The 14,435-nt window shown below is 46.7% G+C and overlaps 1 protein-coding gene across 3 annotated transcripts in view; it reads left to right on the forward strand.

Moving 5' to 3' along the window:
* Positions 1-14,435, forward strand: part of HPS3 (HPS3 biogenesis of lysosomal organelles complex 2 subunit 1) — a 50,102-nt gene that overhangs the window by 15,614 nt on the left and 20,053 nt on the right. For all 3 annotated transcript variants that reach the window (XM_075555919.1, XM_075555916.1, XM_075555918.1), the window contains exons 6-10: positions 2,301-2,382; positions 10,061-10,215; positions 12,014-12,122; positions 13,044-13,225; positions 14,117-14,297. In XM_075555919.1, the coding sequence (XP_075412034.1) occupies positions 2,301-2,382; positions 10,061-10,215; positions 12,014-12,122; positions 13,044-13,225; positions 14,117-14,297 (709 nt within the window). The remainder of the gene's footprint in view (positions 1-2,300; positions 2,383-10,060; positions 10,216-12,013; positions 12,123-13,043; positions 13,226-14,116; positions 14,298-14,435) is intronic.

The following is a 14,435-nucleotide window of genomic DNA, read 5'->3' on the forward strand; positions in this document are numbered from 1 at the left end:
GAGGACCAAAGACACACACACACACACACACACACACACGCACGCACACACACACACACGCACATGCGCACGGCAGAAACACTCCCTTTGTGGCCAGTGTTGTGGAAATACCTTCTGGCTGAGTCAGAGGTCACAGGTTGTGTTTGAAGGGAGGCCTGAAAGCTAGTGAGAATGCTGGCCATGAGTGGGCGAGAAGAGCTTCACAGTGGGAAGACGTACACACACAGGTGTGATCCAGCTTTGTCGGGAGCATTAGGCTTCTCTCCCCTCCCTTTCATCATAGCAGAATCCCCAGCACGCTGCACCCACCACCCTGCGCTCTGGATCGTGAACACCTGCCCCTGGTGCTGGTGCTCTCCTTGCCCCTGGTGCAGAGAGCCCGTGGATGGCCCGGTGAGCCACGTGGAGAGACCTCGGCTTCCCGGTGGCAGTGTTGGGTGCTGGGCTGGCTTCCTGAAATGTGAAGAAGCTAAAGAGCACAGCAGTGGTGCTAAGACTGTAGGTTGCTCAAGCCTTTGAAAATTACAGACTCTCTTTTGACCCTCAACAGTTTAATTGGCGCATCATTTACAGATCATACAATTCCATAGTTCAATTATGTCAAGGAGAATTGTACAATCATTCATTACCACATCCGTTTTAGAGCATCCCCACCCCCACGGTTAAATCACCTTTGACACTAGTGATGCAATCACACTCCATTGTGGTGCTTCCTCCCCTCCCACCTTCATTATTTACTCCCGAAACCCCCTCTCCCTCCCTAACTCCTCACCCCACCCCTGTATTCCCTATACCCCATGCATCCATTATATCGTTACGCATCCACTCTCCTGCATGTCACACCTGGGAAACCCAACAGCACAGTAAAGAACAACACCGCACCGAGGTGGCCAGCAGAGCATCACAGACTGTTTTGTGTGCGATATTATATGAGAGCGAATTCAGAAAGTACTGCTGCGACTCCTGGAATCTTCGGTGAGCAGAAATACCCAAGTGTGAGGCTGATGCCTTCCCATGCCCTCTGTTTGCATTCAGTGAGCCTTCTCTCCCGGGCCGTCGCCCAGAGAATCCCGTGCTCTGCAATCGGCACCATGTCAAACAGGCTGCTTCCGCCTCCCCAGGGGACTCCGCTCATGTTCCTCTGGAATCTTCTCTGAGTTTTGGCAACAAAAGGCAGTCTGGGAGCCTTGGATCAGGGCTATCGATACAGTGTACCTGCAAAATTCTTGTAGAAAAACCCTTGCTACCCTTGGAAAATGAGCAGGTGCATGGTTGTGATGGGGGGAAACCAAAACATAGAGCCCCTTAACTGAAGGAGCCGGGGTTCTCATCAGGGTGGTTTCCAGTGTTTAAAAACTTTCCTAATAAGACCCGTGATCATCCTGGGCCCCTGACGAAAAATCTCTGTCTTTGGGATCCCAAATGTTGACTCCGTGCATTTGGAGTTTGTTCCACCAGGTCAGACTGTTAATCAAGCTTTCTGTGTAGAGGTTCTGAAAAGATTGCATTACAATGTGTGACAAAAAAGGCCTGATTTGTGGCAGACAGGGAACTGGTTTTGCCACCACGGCAATGCACCTGCTCACGCAGACATCTCAGGGTGCCAATTTTGGGCAAGAAAACAGCATGCCTCTCTTGCCCCACGCACCTGACCTTGCTCTGTGCAACTTCTTTTTGTTTCCACGAATGAAGAGGGACATGAAAGGACAGCGACTTGGGGATGTAGACGAGGTGAAGCAAAAAACAAACAAACAAACAAACAAAAAAAAGAGGGCGGTGCTGTCAGCCATCCAAACAGATGAGTTTGAAAAATGTTTCCAAGAATGAAATGGCAGATTTGACAAATGTGTGAAGTGTCATGGAGAGCACTTTGAAGGTGATAAGGTTGTTTTGTAAAAAGCAAATATATAGCTTTGGGGGCGGGGATTCCGGGCTTTTTGGGGTCCCCCATCATATAGCAATTTCCTGCTTCGCATAGGAGCTGATGACGGACACACCACAGGGTAGTTTACCTGACTCTCGCACTGCTGCTTCGTGCTCCCGCAGCCAACAGCTGGGTTGTGCAGATGCAGGGCATCACATTCGTTTGTGTGTTGCAGGGCCTGGCATTTCATGATGTTAAGGGCTCGCACGTGTGAACTGCAGCCTCGCTTCCCCAGAGGGTGCGCCTTGGCTTTACGTTTGTAGGTGGTGGCATGGCTGTCCAACTGTCGGCTTGACCCAGCGTGTGCCATGGGCCTGCGGGAACCCCCCCGCTGCGGGCGACCCCCAATTGGCTCACTGCCTCTCTCCTTTTGCAGTAACAACCTGCAGTGCTTCACCGTGCGGTGCAGTGCAGCGGCTGCGCGCGAGGACGACCCCTACATGGACACCACCCTGAAGGTTAGAACTCCATCTCGGTCCCAGGGAGACGCTGAGAACAAAGAGGAACCGAGGCACGCACACACGCACGCACGCGAGTTTGCTCCCTGGCTTAAAGCTGGTGGAAAGCCAGAGATGCTAAGGTCGCCTGTCCACCTGAGTTTTGAGTGTTGGGGGGTATAAAAACGTAAGCATTCTGCGATTGATGGTTTAGGACTTAAATTTCAAGGTGGTTTCCAAAACATCACCCAATCTTGGTTTTGTTTACAATTTTTCTTGTTTTGTCCACCCTCACCCTCCCCAATAGTTACTTGCTTTATTATTTTTATTTATTTATTTTAAATCATTGTATTGGGGGTTCATACAACTCTTCCACAATCCATACATCCATCCATTGTGTCAAGCACATTGGTACATTTGTTGCCATCATCATTCTGGAAACATTTGCTTTCTACTTGAGCCCTTGGTATCAGCTCCTCATTTTTCCCCCTCCTTCCCTACTCCCTTTTCCCTCATTAACCCTAGATAATTCATAACTTATTATTATTTTGTCATATCTTACACTGTCCAACGTATCCCTTCACCCACTTTTCTGTTGTCCAGTTCCCAGGAGGAGATTATATGTAGATCCTTTTAATCGGTTCCCCCTTTCTACCCTATCTTCCCTCCACCCTCCTGGTTTCACCTCTTTCACCATTTGTCCTGAAGGGATCATCTGTCCTGGATTCTCTGTGTTTCCAGTTCCTATCTGTGTCAGCATAAATCCTCTGGTCTAACCAGATTTGTAAGGTAGAATTAGGATCATGATAGTGGGGGGAGGAAACATTTAAGAACTAGAAGAAAGTTGTATGTTTCATTATTGCTACCTGCACCCTGGCTGGCTCGTCTCCTCCCCCTTGACCCTTCTGTAAGGGGTTATCCAGTTGCCTACAGATCGGTCTTGGGTCCCCAATCTGCACTCCTCCTCATTCTCAATGTTTTGGACAGGGTTCTCTAGAGAGACAAACCAGATTGCTAGTAATTATATATAAATATATTTATAAACATAGATATATAATACAAGAAATGAACCATTAAATTATATACAGATAGATAATACAAGAAATAACAGTTAAATTATAAAGCAGTGGGACACTAGCAGTCCTTTAAGGCTTGAGAGCTGCCAGTTGCCATTCCCTTTCTGTAGAGAGAGCTGGGCTATATATACCCAGGCAGCAAACAGCAAGGCAGGTCCCCAACTGTCATCAACTATCGGTCCCCAGCTCCAGAGACAAACATTCCAATCGTGTGGGCTTAAAGGGACCTCAACTTACAGCGACACAGTCCACAGGCTAGGCATCCCACAGGTAGTGTACCCCTTTAAATTGAGGCACAGAACAACCAAAGTGAGGCTCACTGAGCCATTTATCCCTCTGCCCTTCAGTTAATCCTACTTGTGTTTATCGGCCAGGCTGGCACAATAAACTATCGCACTCAAGGATAATTTTTTTCTTTGATGCCTGATCCCTGATACCTTTGACACCTTGTGATCACACAGACTGGTGTGCTCCTTCCACGTGGGCAACTGAGCTAGATGGCCTCTTGCTTACCTTCAAGCCTTTTAAGACTCCAGACACTATATCTTTTGATAGCCCGACACCATCAGCTTTGTTCACCACATTTACTTATGCATACATTTGTCTTCAGCAATCGTGTTGGGCAGGTGAGCATCATGGAATGTCAGTTTAATAGAACAAAGTGCTCTTGCATTGAGGAAGTACTTAAGTGGAAGCCCAATGCCTATCTGCTGCCTTAATACTAAACCTATAAATATATGCACATAGATCTATTTCCCTATCATCATATATAAATCTTTTTACATATGTATATGCCTGTATTTAGATTCCTATAAATGCCCTTTGCCTCCTAGTTCTTTCCTCTATTTCCTTTTACTTTCCTCTAGTCCCACTATCATGCTCAGCTTTCATTTGGGTTTCAGTAATTCCTCTTGGTTACGTTGCCCTTTATCAAGCCTTACCAGGCTTCTTACCATCCTCCTTGCCACTGAATTTAGATCACTTCTTCCCTTGTCTACCTTGTTGCACTTCCTTTCCGCCACCTCCCCATCTCCCATGTCTCCCCAGAACCATTGGTCCCATTGTTTTCTCCTCCAGATTGTTTATCCAGAGTATCTTATCAAGATAGACCTGCAGAGATAATAGGATGAACAAAAGAAGGAGAGCAAATTATCATTTAAAAAAATTTATTTTAATATATTTATTTTAAAGTCATTTGGGGGTTCTTACAGCTCTTATCATGTTCTGTACATCAATTTACTTGCTTTATTTCCAAGGGTTATACTTTTGAGTGAAAATATATCCAGCAAAACCCGCTGCCATTCCACAGTTCTGTGGATGAGTGACACCACTTACAGTCTCAACATGGTGTCTCTATTCACTTTTTCTTTCTTTCTTTTTTTACACCTTCTACCAACAGCCGTACTTTAATCCAGTCTGATGGTGACAACTCTGTTACTGTGCATGGGTCCTGAACAGTTAGCAAGCATCTCTCCATATGGGACCGTCGGCCCACACCACTGCAGTCTTCATGAAAAGGTCACACTAGTGTTCCAGCTAGTCAGACCAACAGTTTTCAAACTTGTGAACTTAGAATGAAAAGTGACTGTAACATGGCAGAGAGCCTGACCATGCACAAGAGGAGGTGCAGTGTTCAGCCCTCATGTCATCAGACGCATTGAAGGCTAGATTCGTAGCACACTCCTGTTCCTGTGTGAAGTATGGGCCGAAAGCACCAGCACAGCGTTCACGTGTCCATATGGGAAATGCAAGCAAGAGTGGATTTTAAAGTATCCAGTAAAGTGATCTCGGTAAAGCCCCAAATTTAGGCTATCAAACACTGCTGCAAACAGTTGATTGCATCCTTACACGTTCTCAAAGGAGAAGTTCACCTACTAAGACAGTTTTAAAACTAGAAAGATGTCACATTAACTGTAGACTATACTGGGTTTGTTTTTCTTTTTAATAAATCATTTTATTGGGGGCTCTTACAGCTCTTATCACAATCCATCCATTCATTGTGTCAAGCACATTTGTACATTTGTTGCCATCATCATTTTCTAAACAGTTTCTTTCTACTTGAGCCCTTGGTATCAGTTCCTCATTTTCCCCTCTACCACCCCCATCCCTCATGAGCCCTTGACAGTTTATACATTTTTTTTTCATGTCTTACAACAACCGCTGTCTCCCTTCAACCACTTTTCTGTTGTCCGTCCCCCTGGGAGGGGCTTTTATGTAGGTCATTGTGATCCGTTCCTCCTTTCTCCCCCACCTTCCCCTTACCCTCCTGGTATCACTACTCTCATTATTGGTCCTGTTTATCTGTCCTGGATTCTCTGTGTTGCGAGCTCTTATCTGTACCAGTGTACGTGCTCTGGTCTAGCTGGATTTGTAAGGTAGAATTGGGGTCATGATAGTGAAGGGGGTAAGTATTAAAGAACTAGAGGAAAGTTGTATGTTTCGTTGGTGCTGCCCTGCACCCTGACTGGCTCATCTCTTCTTTGTGACCCTTCTGTAAGAGGGTGTGCAATTGTCTACAGATGGGCTTTGGGTCTCTACTCTGTACTCCCCCTCATTTATATTGATAAGATTTTTTAGTTCTGGATCTTTGATGCCTGACACCTGATGGGTTTGTGTTTTCATTAAACCTGGCTCCCTTCACTTATTTCTGTTTCCCGGTTGGGATGGGACAGAATTTTTGGCCCTTTCTCCACAGGTGCAGTTTTCAGTTTTCTTAATACAGCATACTAAGTCCCTGGGATTGCCTTGTGTCCTTTCAACAATATCTGCTGAGATTACTCCCTTGGAGTCTCCCAAAATGGTCACTGTCACCTGGCTCATCTCTGAGCCTTGAATTTAACTGGCCAGCAGACTACCCTGAGAAGCCACTGATTTGATTGGACGTCATGAGACCCCGATAGATGTCTTCCTGCGGAACCTGACCTGCAGTCATCCACTGATCACAGAGCCTACAAAACACGTTTCGTTTGGAATTTACTTGTGTGCTCTGGAACTCCTCAGAGCAATCCGGTGGTCCGAATGCAGTTGTTTTTTTTAACTTTTTAAAAAAAATACTCAAGAGTGATGGTCGTTACTCTTGGGCTGCATTGTTATACTTTAATTTAAAGGTGAGGTCAGGGATAGCACTTAATTTTTAAAGTCTGATAAAGAATGCACAGAGTGTGGCCTCAGAGAACCTTTGCCACTTTGGCATGTTTGCTATGGGTTGAATTGTGTGCTTACCTAAGCAGAGGTGCCGCTAGGTCTGGTGGCTTAGCCAGTGCAGTAACGCATGGTGCCAGTGCCAACCCCAGCCCTGCCACAGAGACCGAGAAAATCCTCAGAAATGCTTCTTATCCATTTTAGTCTTAGACCATGTGACTTACATAACTGTAAGTTGGTTTAAATGGAATATTTCTTGGCTTACACCAATACTCCCAACAGAACTCTTGTACGATATTTCTAGTCAGTGTGTGTTTGGTGACAGTATTGGTGACTGAACAGGAGCCACTTTTTTCCCCTTTCTTTTAGTTACTACTACCTTCTCGTAAAAGATACTGGTTCACAGATACCACTAACCCCAACAGTGTAGCTAAAACATCAGGAAGTTTGACAAAGTCAGCAATGACAAGAATACTCACAGCAATGAAAACAACGACGGGAATTGCCAGCAGAAGAAAGCCCGTAATTTTGAGCATGTCTATGCCTACTATCGGTGGCAGCCCGATGGGGCACAGTGCTCTCGGCAGTTCCAGCTCACAGCGGTCCTGTGTACAGAGGGAAACACTGCCCACTCCTGCGCCTGTTCCGCACACTGTTTGAGCCCGTTGCTGCAGCCGCCCTGCCGATCCACTTTGTCAAGAGTGTGCTGCTCTCCCTTACCAAGCATTATGTCCTTCTTGGGACTGGTTTCTCCCGACCGCATGTCCAAAGCACAGGAGACAAAGTCTCACCAGCCTTGCCTCTAAGGATCACTCTGGCAGATCTCCATGTTCTTTTGGCAGGCAGTGGTACATTCAGTATTGGTCACCGCAGCATAGTTCAAAGGTATTGATTTTCCTTTGTCTTCCTTATTCATTGTCCAACGTTCACATGCATAGGAGGCCATTGAAAATACCATAGCTTGGGTCAGGTATACCTGAGTCATGAATCCTCAAAGTAACATCCTCTTTAAAGAAGGCTTCTTGTGCCAGAGATTTACCCAATACCGTGAATCATTTGATCTTTTGACTGCTGCTTTGATGTGCTTTGATTGTACATCTAAAGCAGCCAAAAGTTTTTTATTGATTCCATCTTTTCTCCATTTATGATGATGTTACCTATTGGTCTAGTTGTGAGGATTTGGGTCTTCTTTACATGGAGTTGTGATCCATCCCGAGGGCTGAAATCCTTGATCTCTTCACTTTCAGCAAGCTAGATTGTGTCATCTCCATATCACAGGTTGTTAGTAAGCCTTCCTCTAATATTGATGCCGAATTCTTTTCCCTATAATTCAGCTTCTCTGATTGTTTGCTCACTGTAGAGTTTGAATAAGAGTGAGAGGATGCAACCCTGACTCACACACCTTTGTTCCATTCACACCACTGATGCTTGCTCCATATGTGAGCACAATGAAGTGTTCTTGGATCCCCATTCTTCTCAAGGCTGTCCATAGTTTGTTAAGATCCACACAGCCCTTTGACTATTTCTTTGCATAGTCAATGAAACACAAGTAGATATCTTTCTGGGATTCTCTGCTTTCAGCCAAGATCCATCTGGCATATCAGCAATCTACATACCCCTTGTTCCACGTCCTCTTCTGAATCCAACCTGAACCGCTGGCGGCTCTCTTGTCAATGTAGTGCTGCACCTCTGGTTGGACGACCTTCAGCAAAACTTTACTTGGATATAATTTAAACAGTAGTGTTCTGTAATTTATGTGCTTGCCGGCTCCTCTTTGGATTGGGTATAAATATGGATCTCTTCTAGTCAGTTGGCCAAGTAGCTGTCTTCCAAATTTCCTGGCATAGACGAGTGAGTGCTTCCCGAGCTTCCTCAGCTTGCTGGCACAATTCGAATGGTATCCCATCGATTCCGAGAACCTTGTGCTTGGCCAATGCTTTCAGTGCACCTTGAACTTCTTCCTTCAGCAGCATTGGTTCATGCTTTTATGCTACCTCTTGACATGGTTAAATATTGACTAGTTCTTTTTGGTACAGTGACTATGTATTGTCCAAAGTACATGAGACAATACTTTGTATTTTGACTGTGTATTTGTTTATTTTTGGTTTTAATTATATTTCTGTGACATACTGGTTTAGCCTCTGGCATTTCTGTTATGATTAAGACGATGTTGTAGGCTTTTGGGCTGTTGTTTTTTATAATAAAAATGTAAGCAGCAATTGTATGGAGCTATTACCAAACCCAACCAGATCGATATATTCACGAGCACAAAATTGAAATAAAATTCATTAAAAATGATTTATTTATACATTCATAGATAGGCCTATAATTCTCTTGCTAGTTTTACAAGCCTTTCACAACCTCCAACATGTCCATAATCTTCGTATGAGGGTTAATGGGTTTCCTAGATCAATAACCTCACTTTGAGAAAGAAGTACTATGTTTACTCCCTACAAAGCTCTCAACCACAAAACAAACAGGCCACGTACCGAGGAAACACTCTTGTTTCATGAGCTTGAATTCCTGTTCTCAGGAATATACCGATCATTTGCATGGCGCTCACCAGATCCTGCTTCACATCCGGAGGTGTAAGCTGTTGGAATGTTTGTTAGGAATGTGCATGCACGGGTCTCAGAGGGGCAGTTCTCCCTTGGCCTGTAGGGTCCCTGTGACATGGCGTGGACTCCTTGACAGTGACCTTGGTTTGTGTCTCTCTGTTCTTTTGGCATTTCCAAAGTTGGTGTGAAATCCTAGAGTGACTTCTAAAAAACGCATTGTTCAGCAGTAATGATGAAATAAAGAAAGCAGCCCCCCTTGATGAGCTTGCTTGAGGTGCCCCCAGCGATGCTGGCATGGCTGGCAGTGGGCTGATTCTCAGGGACTTGGCGTGGCTCCTGCAGCTGTCAGTGGCTGACCAGACCGTGTCTCCCGTTAGCTGCAGTCGCTGGAGTCACGGCTTCCCCGTGTCTTTCAGCATGAAACACAAACCGCGGCACCGTCTTCAGAGATTCATGTTTTAAAAGAAAGCTTTCTCATCCTCTAGGAAAAATATAGAAGCCGACAGAGAGTAACCTCTTACTCGTCTCCCTGAGAAGCCATGGTAGCATAGTGGTTCACGCATGGGGCCACACTAATCACAAGACCAGCAGTTCAAAACCGCCTGCTGCTCCGAGGGAGAAAGAGGCAGCTGTCCTCACCTGGAAAATGTGCCAGTCTCGCACACTCACGGGGCCGCTCTGTGTGTCCTGCAGGGTCACTGGGAGTCAGAAATGACTGGGTGGCAGTGAGGGGGGTCTTAGACCTGACGTTCCCCACCCCCACGCTCCGTTCCCGACACCTTGCCTCGTTTTCTTAAGTGTGTTGGGTTTTGTCCTTAAAAGTCTCAGAAATGCTAATTTGCCTAGCTTTCTGTGGCAGAGTGCGTGCTACATAGTCAACTGTATTTCTTGGCTGACCTTGTGATCCTCCCCTACCCCAACTAGGCGTGCCCACCCGTCAGCTTGGATGTCTGTGCCCTGAGAATACAGCTCTTCATCGGCCTGAAGGCCCTCTGCCACTTTGACAACCACGTCGTACTCCTGACCAAGGCAGACCCGGCGGCCATCCCAGAACAGAGACAGTCACCCAGGAGGCTCCTGTGAGCATCCTCGCACCCGGCCACGTGTGCCACAGTTGCTCCCATTGTCCATGTGCCTCAGTCGTGTTTAGATTCCAGTGCCGCCCTCTCCAACGGCCCTCGCGGTCCACCTGGAGGCAGCCGGGAGAGGGTTAATTATAAACCAGTTTCAGGATGAGGCAAGCTCATTTGTTTTACAACAGAAGTTGCACTCAGTAAACCCAGCGATACATCACTGCAGATGTTCAAGGCCCTGCTGTCTGTATGCTGGGCAGGGAAGAAGCCGCTTAATAAGGTCCTTCCTTCTCTGTGTTCCTGCGACCTTTGCTGGGGTGCAGTTTTGCCCAGAGAGTATTTTCTGGTATTTCGAAAGAAACAGTGCGCTTCTAATCTTAGAACAAACAGTGGTCATTAGACATGTGCTGGTCTACCATTAAATGGAATAACCCCCCCACCTTTTCTTGGGGGGTCCATTAATCTCCGGTTATCTCTTGGGCTCTCTGCCTTCAGATCACATAGAATGCTCGACTCCAGACCAGCCCTGTTTCATTTTGACACTGCCTGCCCACACTGCAGCCTCGTCTGCACCCTTTTCTAAGTAGAGCATCACCGGGAAAGAAGCGTGCAGGCAGAGAGGCTCACAGTGTAGTTTGAGCCAGATGCCGGTTTTCATCGTGATGCCAGCCTTTGCATCGTTTTCCTTCTCCGGAATCGGGCCCGTGCTTGCGCTCGCCAGCAGGCATAACCGGAGGCTGACTTGGTAACTGGGCCCTTCCAGTGCGGGGAGACCCCGATCCTCTTAGGTTTGGGGTGAGAGGAAAAAGCAAGGCGTCACCCGCACACTTGCTTTTTTTCAAGATGGTTTGAAGAAGAAATGCTCATTGGTGTGGGAATTCGTTTGGTCAGGGTTGTCATTTCAATAAGAGATTCTCGACTACAGGAAGCCCATCACACAGTGAAAGGCCAAGCGAGGTAGTTCGTCAAGCAGATGCCAGGTTATATGTGGTGTCCGTAATTTCCCAGCAGCTAATTTAGTGTTTTGTATACTTCCCCATTTGCGGTGTTTCTTGGCTGGAGCTTTGGTTTAGTTCTGTGCCACAGAGCATGTGGGCCTCCTGCAGAGGTCCTGGTTCTTAACTTTGGACTTAAGTTAAGAACTTAAGTTCTTAAAAGAACATTTAAGACTTCCAGACTGAATCAGAAGTAATTCATTTATTAGTACATGAGAATTATAGAGTACTGAATATGTTAGTCCTAAGGATTTCTTTCTCCGTCCTAAGCAACTTATTTTCATATTTCTCTTAAGACCACATGTCCATGTGTACTTTGAAGGGCTCAGCTAGATAAAGTGGTGGACGAGTGATTTTTACTCTAGACCAGCGGTTATCAACCTGTGGTTACAACCCTTTGGAGAGCCAATGACCCTTTCACAGGGGTCACCTAAGACCATGTTTCCGATGGTCTTAGGAACTGAGACACCGCTCCTCTGTCTGTCTCCAGGCGGCTCTGCCCACATGCAGACACGCCCACAGATGGGGTCACCACAACATAGGGAACTGTATTAAAGGGTTGAGGCATTAGGAAGGTTGAGAACTACTGGTCTAGACTAAGGAATATCAGGAACCTAATGTTTTGAAAATAGGATTCTCTGAAGGGAATCTGCAATGTCAATGATTTCATCATTGAATTGCAGGGTATCCACCTTTTGCCATTTAAAACTGCCATTTATTAAAAATATGCCTTATCATAGAGAGTATGCCTTATCATAGAGAGTATGCCTTATCTAAAACAATTCTTTTCCTTTGTTTTTCACATGTAGTTCCAGAAAAGACAACAGTGTTAAGCCCAAAGCTGCTCCTGTGGCCGAGGCCGGGTGGAATTTATATATTGTGAACACGGTGTCACCGGTGCAGCTCTACAGAGAAATGGTACTCCTTCCAAACTTTTCCTTCCCTGAGCTCAGCCATGACAGGGGGAACCCAGGACCAGAAACCGGTTTCTAATCCTCACACCTCCGGAAATACCCAGCCAATGAGCTCCCAGATGCCGTCAGAAAGGGCAGTGTGAATCTTTCTCCACCATCTGCTTCCCCACCCTGGCCGCTGAGGAGCCTCTAGGTACCCCTTTCTCCCAGAGACGATTCGATTCTCTTATTCATACCCACCCACCTAAAGGGATTGACTGCCCTTCTACGTATAAGTAGCCTTCAACCTTCAGCCTTTAATTCGAGCCAATAGAATCATGAATTGGGCTGGCCACAGGGGCTCTTCAATCATCTCTCCCCATCACTCTCCTCTCCGAGGTCTCCGCAGTCGTCCCAGGGCGTCTCAGCAGCATGTTTCTGTGGGTCGGGCCCAGAGGGGGCATTCTTACTCCAAGCCTGACAGCTGTCCACTCTTGTCAATTTTCCAAACGGTTTCCGACTTGCAGAAAAGTAGCGAAAACACGAATAGCAGGAAGAACATCTGTCTAGTCCCCACACAGATTGGATTCACCTGAGCCCACAGGGTCCCTCGTTTGCTCCTTCCACACAGGCATGCACCCTTATTTCATACTCTTACGCACTCTCCCACCCTCTCTCTTACTGAGGGGCTTCAGAAGGCTCGTGGGCAGAGATCCGCACTGTTTAATATGGTCACATATACAATCACAATAACCAACTCACAGGCTGTGGGGGAGATACTCCAGCCAGGCCCTGTAGTAATGATAAATAGCCTCGTAGTTGTTTATCTCCCGTATTTCCTATGTCCAAACACTGACCAATGCAATCTGCAGGTATTGTTGCAAACTGGGAAACGCTTGGGGAATCTTTCTTCAGCAACACCGGCTGCTCATTCTCTCGGTCCTAGGTCGACTACAGCAACCCCTACAAGACTGTGAAGACCCAGAGCTGCATCCACCTTCTCAGTGAGGCACACCTGCTCGTGAGAGCCGCCCTGATGGCCGAGCACCAGCTGGAGCCCGGAGAGAGGGCGGAGCTCTTGGAGGCGTTTAGAGAAAGCGCTGGGCACCTCGGAGACTGTTACAGCAGGTGGGTTAACACCGGGAGGTCAGATGGGCGAGCTTACTAACCTGTCCGTCTCCAGGAGTCACCTGTCAAATGGGGGTGCGGCGTGAGGGGAGGCGCTGGGTGTATGCATTCACGGAGCACGTGCTGTTTGCCAGGGCAGATACTCGGCTTCCAGAGACGAAGGTGAACCTGGCCTACTTCCTGCTTTCAAAGTGTTGGCATTTAAGAAATGAGTCCGTAAGCTTCCTCCCACCACCGGATTTGGAATGTGAGATTTCTCCGCGGGATTTGCAGGCACGCGACCGGTGGAAAGCATCTGCGATGACAGCGTTGTGGGTGGTCTGTTAGCTCTGGGGAGAGGCAACCATTGGATCATCGTGATTTTAATCTAAATAGTCAGTGTTCTTAGGGGTGCCAGAAGGGATAGTGGGATGAGGATCCCTTTTTATTTATGGGAGTGTATTTAGGCAATCTCTTTTTGGTTTGTTTAAGCATATTTTAAATTGGTCTAGAGATGCTTCTAGAACTAGCTCAGCGGGCTACTGCTGCTGCTGCTGGACTTAGCTAACAGCCGCTGGCTTTTGTTCTGTCCACGGACAGAAGTCGCTGTGTGTGCAACCTCTTTTAAAATGAGAAGGAGGGGTTTTTCCTTCCCTGTCTGCACACACAGACATTCTCTTAGAGCCGTACCATGAATGCGACAGTCCATTGATCGAACTGTTAAGGAATGGCATTCATTAGAATCACTTTGTGGCATGAAACCTGGGCATCTGTTCCCGCTGCTGGAAACAGGCGGAAAGTCACTTTCCCATCGGTGTCCTCCGGAAACGTGTCATCTGTCGTCTTTGCAGCTGCCATAGCTATGCAGGCTTACAGCGGTCAAAATAAGTCTTCCTGCTTCCTTTCCCCCAGGCTGGACACCCAGCAAGCACACCTGGCCTTGCCGTACTACAAGATGTCCGGTTTGTCCATGGCTGAAGTTTTGACCCGAGCGGACTGCACAGGGGAGGATGGAGTGCAGAAATACGAGAGGGGGTTGATCTTTTATATGAATCATGCTCTTTATGAAGACCTGGATGAAGAATTAAGTGAAGTGAGTATGGTTTTCTATCTAGTTATGTCTCATGTTTACCACTTTAGATTTTATTCACTTATTTTATGTAATGAGCTTGCTTCCCCCACCCCCATCTTCAGTAATTGTGCTAGTCTGGGTTGATTAGACAAACAAATG

The sequence above is a fragment of the Tenrec ecaudatus genome, chromosome 8, assembly GCF_050624435.1.
Source record: "Tenrec ecaudatus isolate mTenEca1 chromosome 8, mTenEca1.hap1, whole genome shotgun sequence".
Lineage (NCBI taxonomy): Eukaryota > Metazoa > Chordata > Mammalia > Afrosoricida > Tenrecidae > Tenrec > Tenrec ecaudatus.